This window comes from Zingiber officinale, chromosome 5A (assembly GCF_018446385.1).
Source record: "Zingiber officinale cultivar Zhangliang chromosome 5A, Zo_v1.1, whole genome shotgun sequence".
In the NCBI taxonomy this organism is placed as follows: Eukaryota; Viridiplantae; Streptophyta; class Magnoliopsida; order Zingiberales; family Zingiberaceae; genus Zingiber; species Zingiber officinale.
The window spans coordinates 93,624,640-93,630,768 of NC_055994.1; the positions used below are offsets into that span (position 1 = coordinate 93,624,640).

At 43.4% G+C, this 6,129-nt stretch overlaps 1 protein-coding gene across 1 annotated transcript; it reads right to left on the reverse strand.

The window, feature by feature from the left end:
* Window positions 1–2,014: 2,014 nt before the first annotated feature.
* On the reverse strand, window positions 2,015–5,201 carry LOC121981021 (glutamate dehydrogenase 2, mitochondrial). Its single transcript, XM_042533340.1, has 9 exons — window positions 4,934–5,201; window positions 4,696–4,809; window positions 3,685–3,906; window positions 3,482–3,556; window positions 3,274–3,390; window positions 2,798–3,048; window positions 2,519–2,594; window positions 2,354–2,440; window positions 2,015–2,267 (listed from the first exon to the last, which is right to left on the reverse strand). Exons 1-9 carry the CDS (start codon window positions 5,039–5,041, stop codon window positions 2,082–2,084), a joined length of 1,236 nt encoding a protein of 411 aa, XP_042389274.1. The 5' UTR covers window positions 5,042–5,201; the 3' UTR covers window positions 2,015–2,081.
* Window positions 5,202–6,129: the final 928 nt, after the last annotated feature.

Sequence of the window (6,129 nt, forward strand, 5' to 3'; positions counted from 1 at the left end):
AACTGGGGCTCGGAAAAAGTGTACCAGAGCCCAGGGATGCCGACGGGAGGCTGTGAAGAACTAGCCATCTCAAAACAAGGTGGAGATTCAAAGGGCAGAAAACCTACTAGAGGGATTATTGTCGAAACACTAAGACGTCGAAAAACTCGGAAGACAGGGAAGGATAGATGTCGAGAGACGAGAAAACAAGGGGCGATGGGGAGAAAGCTTACTGGAAATGTCGCCGGAGGAGCGAAAAAGAAGGATGTCGCCGGAGCACAGGAGCATCGTCGAAGAATTCACTTCAAGTGCGCAAATGCGGCGACACACACGGGCTTATAAGTCTGGGGGTCAGTCGATTGGAGCCGTTCAATCTAAGTTGTGGAAACCCAAGCCAAAATCTCACCGTTGAATTTGAACCGCCAAACGTCACATCACAACGGATATTCGCCTGTCATGTCAGGCGTGCGATGGCAGTGGACAGGACACATGGCGCATCACCACGGGTTGGCATTTAATGAAGGCATGGGAGCGCACTCAGCCTTAATACGAAGAGATTTGCACGATTTCCCAGAAATCTAGGCGACGTCAGCCGGGAGCGCGCCCAAGACAGTCGAGAAAAGATTTCACAAGTAAAGATGCTTATTGTGCTGATCGGCTTAAGGGAGCAACCCTACGAACGAACGATAAGTTTTAACGGGCCGACCGGCATGGAGCAGTCACGTCCTGATCAGAGGCCGAAGGATGATCGGGAGGAAATATGCTCAGACAATTGTCCAGTCAATCGGATTTGCAGCCTCCTTCGACTAGACTTGAAGGGGAGACTTGTGATGCGGTGATGATGAGGGGCCCCACCCCGCTGCCACGGTAGAGGTCAAAGGAGGTCAAAGTTAAGGCAGTCAACGCGTAGATGACATCGGCCGGTCAGACGGAGCATTCCCCGACCGGGGGAGAAGGCCCCGATCTACCGCCGCCTTCGACACAGGGAGAAGTCGAACGACCGACGCTCAGTGAAGACAATGTGCGGAAGTCGGCCGAGCGACTACCCCGCTCAACAGGGCACTAGGATTCAGCATTGGCCGACGGAGCTTCGGCTGAGCGGCTACCCCGCTCGGTGAGTCACCAGGATTCGATATTGGCAGACAGAGCTTGGCCGAGCGGTTACCATGCTCGACCAGACAGCAATGCTTATCATCGATAGAGTGCAACTTCGGCCGAGCGGCTACCTCGCTCGGCCTGGTAGCAAGTCTCAACAGTGGCAGAGTGGAAATTCGGTCAAGTGGACACACACGAGAGTAGCAAGATTCTGGTCGACCGGAAGTGGCACCAAAGCGGTAAAACTCCGACCGAGCAGCCATACCGCTCGACCCAACAGTACAGTACGTGATATCTATCGATATCCTTTTGGGAGTTGGTGTCGCCGACACTGGGCATGGATAGCCAGAAGATCGTACCGCGGAAACTTCCACTGTTACTTCAGAGATATGCTCGGCCCGTTAAGGTACTGTGTCAGAGACACTTTACTGACAAGTTTTTTCAAGGAAAGCTTTGAGAAGCATGCCCACCTTGGGAAGTGTGAACGCGCACAACCGGAGCTCTATATAGGGGATCCAAGTATCGACGGAGGTATGCGATATTTACTATTTATGCTACAGTCTTCTTGTTGCTCCGCCTTATTCTTTATCGTTGGTGATTGACTTGAGTATAGGAGGACCAACGTCAGGGACCCCTTCCCTGACTCGGTGAAGTCCACAGAAGATCAGCTTGAGTATTACATCTCTAACTTTTCGTCTTTTCGACTTTCAGACAGGATCAATAGATCATCATATCATTAGAAAATTCTTACCATCTTGTTGCAAAATAAAAGATATTGATTGCTGCCAAAGAATTTTCATTGATAGATTAAAAAAGATACTGGGTAAATTTTCCTCTGCAATACAGAAGAGCTCTTCACATGCTAAATTGCTAAGATAGATAAATTAGAGTCTTTCATAATCTCCTTCTTTATATATATATATATATATATATATATATATATATATATATATATATATATATATATATATATATAGGAGAGAAGTAATCGAAATGCATTCTTCTTCTTATGCTTCCCAACCCCTCAAGAGAGTTGCACGGGCAACCCTGTTGACTCCCAAGGTGATCGCGCCCATGCGGAGGTTGCAGTCATGGGTCTGGCACATTGTCTTGATGTTATTGAAAGCACTCTTCATGTACTCCTTTAGCTCATGATTCACCTTCTCTTCGTTCCACATGAATCCTTGGATGTTCTACGAAATTCCACATGACGACAATATGCTTAAGTGAATCTTCAAGTAGACTTTGAAGCAAAAGGGAATGTGTCATTATGAAGTACCTGAACCCACTCGAAGTAACTGACAACAACACCACCAGAATTTGCATATATGTCGGGAAGTATCTTCACGCCCTTTTTAGATAGTATCTGTGTTCAAAACATAGCATGAAGTGTGACCTTTTCATAATTGCCTGTGACTCGGCTATAATGCTGAAGGCACTCTACCTCGTCGGCTTCAGGATCAGTTGGATTATTGGCTGCTTCCACAATGTACTTGGCCTTCACATCAGCAGCATTTCCCCTGGCAATCATAGAAATTTTTAAACAAAGCAGTGAACTGTTAACAGACCACTTTATTCACATATTAAGAAAGAAGGGTGGGTTGAATTGGGTTAAGAATGTTTTAGGGATTGCTCTAATAATTTGGTCAACCGTTAGATAAGAAAGTAAACAGCATGAAAGATTCACAAGGAAAGAAATCAGAAGAGGAAAAAAGTTAAGGACCTGTGCAGTACACCGCCCAAGGCAGAAGGGATAAGAACATCACATTCATGCAGGAGTAATTCATCCTTTTCCAATGGATCTGCCCCTTTGAAGTCCTTCAGAGCATGGCCCTCGTTTTTATGCTTAATCAGGGCAGGAATGTCAATGCCATTAGGGTTCTTGATGGCACCTGCTACATCTCCAATGGCAATAACCTTGCCCCCTTCCTGATGAAGGATTTGCGCAGCCCATGAACCAACATTTCCAAATCCCTGCACATGACAGAAACATCAGAATGTAAAGTCCCATTAACTTGTTTCTGAAGTATCAGAGTTTCTCTTCAAAATCCAGATGAGCATATAGCCATTCCTACATTTATCTAGCTTGATCCTGGTTAACTTAACAGTCATGCTCATATTCATATTCATCTTGATCATATTCTTCCTTACTAACTCTTACTCATAATAAATGCAGCAAATATAAAGCGTTGGATTCACCTGGATTACGAAAGTCGATCCTGAAATAGACTTCTCATGTTCAGCCAGTAAAGCTTTGGTTGCGTATACGACACCACGTCCTGTAGCAGCTTCCCTACCTAACGAGCCACCAAGATCCTACAAATGGTACACCGAAATGGATGTAACTTCAGCTTAGAGAGAAATTTTCATTAAATACCTGAGGCTTGCATAAATTAGCTTCACTTACTATTGGTTTTCCTGTTACAATTGCTGGTGAGTGGCCATGAAATTTGGAGTACTCATCTAAGATCCAAGCCATGGTCTGCCCAAATTAAAGAACATCAACATCTTGCAGCAAAGGTACAAACTTTAAGCTAACATTTTTGACAATATAAATTAGATTTACTTTTAAATTAAAGGAAAATTTCTGATAGTGTATGAAATGATCACCTGGGCATTTGTTCCCATGTCAGGTGCTGGAACATCCGTATGAATCCCAATGAGGTCATGAATTTTTTGTGTGAATACTCGTGTTAGTCGTTCCAGCTCACTGTTACTTAGGTCACCTGGAGAGCATCCAATGCCACCCTTTGCTCCACCGTATGGTATGTTTGCTACAGCCGTCTTCCATGTCATCAGTTGAGCTAAAGCATTCACCTCATCAAGGTCGACCTACCATAACCAAAAGAGTCTTTCAACTAGTGAATAAACACCTTAAACAATGATGTATTTAGCATAAATTCTGAGGAAATGATTCATTGTGCAATAATGCATCTATACTCATTGCAGAACCTACCATATCATCATTAGATGGCTGAAGCTACATATGGAATCATATGTTGTCCATTAATAGTAGGGAGATAAAAATATCTTTAAACCAAGAATTGAATTTCCTGTTGAGGGGTTCTCATCTTAAAAGTTATTCAACCAGAATGGCACTCCAGGAAAAATTAACAGTAGAATTATCCAAAAAAAACAAAGGCTAGCTGTATCGTATCGAATTGAGGATTGATTTCTTTTTGATAGTAACAAAAGTCAATTTTCAAGCACAAAATTGTAGAAGAATGGTTCTTCTGACAGATCATATTCTGCAAGGGTTTAGCTTTGCACCACCAGTAGCGTCCTTTTGCTAAGAGACAATTCACATAAAGAGTAGTTCCAAACAAGTATGCAGCCAAGAATCTAACCTCCTTAATCCTTGGATTTTCTCCACTGTAGGAGCGTTGGATCCATGCAACTTTCCATATACTACCTTAGGGAAATCATCTCTTTGGACGAGCAACAATTAACTTCATTGATCTTAGCTACTCTTAAAATAAAAGAACATAAAAAATTTGAAGTTCATTTTGAACTCGCATATTCAACAAGATCAAAACAACTATTTGACAGTGCCATGGTAGCCATTCGATAAATCGAAAACGGCATCACCAGAGACGCCTAATCTGGGGAAATTTTACTCACCTCATGGTGGTACCGGATCCCTCCTTTCATCGGCCCGCGGGCATTGTCGTGCTGAACTCTGAACCCAACGTACGACGCCAGGGACCCGTCGTCCCTCGGGATCGTACACTCCACCTGCAAAACCGCACCCAAACCCCGGAGCATCCAAGAGAGTGAGTAAAAATCGCACCACGAACAGAAAAAATAATATAAAATATAATAATAAATAAGGGAAGGATCGAGGATCCCCGAACCAGACCTTGATCTCCCGGAAGGGGATCAGGAGGCTCTTCTCGAGCTTGGAGTCGAGGCCGAGGATCCTAGCGGCCTGGCGGAAGTTGCGACTGGTGGCGGCGAGAGCGCTCATGGCGACGACCACGGCAAGATCGAAATCCAAGCTTGAGGCTGAGGCGGTCGTGGTGGAGATGGGCGATTGGGGAAGAGGAAGAGCAGCGTATTTAAAGGGAGCAATGGATCGAGATTGGGGATTAAAAAAATTGAAGGTTCCAAGTTCTAACGAAGTAAGAAGGAAAGAAAGGGACGCAAGAAAATTGGAAGGGAAAAAAAAAAGGAATAAAAAACAGAGCCGTTTCGATTAATAAAACAGTCCAATTTAATTATTTTTCATATTTAATAATAATAATAATAATAGTAGTAGTAGTAGTAAAGTTTCTATAATGGAGTGAAATGCCAAATTTACATTTTCAAGGAGGTAGGTGAAATTTTCGGATGTGACGCAGCCTGGGGACGCGGGGGCGGGCGGACGGACGGGCCGCAGCGTTTGGCGCGCCGCCCACCCGGTGACTGAGGAGCTGGCGCTGACGTGGGTGGATGAAGGCGGCCGCGATGAGCTGTAGCCGCCTGCACCGGATAAGCACAGTCGAGTCTCCGCGTCCTCGCTGACGTCAGCTGGGACGGGTTGTTGATTATCCACGGAGGGCGCTTTAATCGTGCGCTGTTTTCATTTTCTATGTTTTTAGGGAAGACAGATTAGGGGGCCTTGGTTTGAGAAAGAGAATGGGAATAGAAATAAGATTTATTGAAGTAAAGAATAAAAATGAAATGTTTCAATCCAATTCTCATTTCTTCTATTTTACTTGATAATGATTCAATCCTATATTTAGGAGTTTGAATCCATAAAATTCACCATCAATATCCCAAATTAAATATCAACTTTCAATCTCATTTCTATTCCTCACTTCTATTCCATCCCACCAAAAACTCCCTTACAATTTATAGTGAAAGGCTATTCATGAGTCTCTTTTCAGAAAAGAAATTTAAGGAAGATTACAATACAATATTAATTTTCTGACGTGAATTCAAAGGGAAAGTTACTAGATTTTAGGTAAGTTTTTAACTTTATTGGATCTGGTTTAATTGGATCCAGTCATACTAATTAATGCTTGAAATAAAAATAAATTCTAAAAATACGAGAATTGTTGATGCGTAAAATAG

Coding starts and splice junctions, on each gene's coding strand:
- LOC121981021 (XM_042533340.1), bottom strand. CDS start 5,041: ATGAGCGCTCTCGCCGCCACCAGTCGCAACTTCCGCCAGGCCGCTAGG. Junction 3,557..3,684: donor ACATGGGAACAAATGCCCAG/GTGATCATTTCA, acceptor TAATTTGGGCAG/ACCATGGCTTGGATCTTAGA. Junction 2,595..2,797: donor TTGGGCGGTGTACTGCACAG/GTCCTTAACTTT, acceptor TATGATTGCCAG/GGGAAATGCTGCTGATGTGA.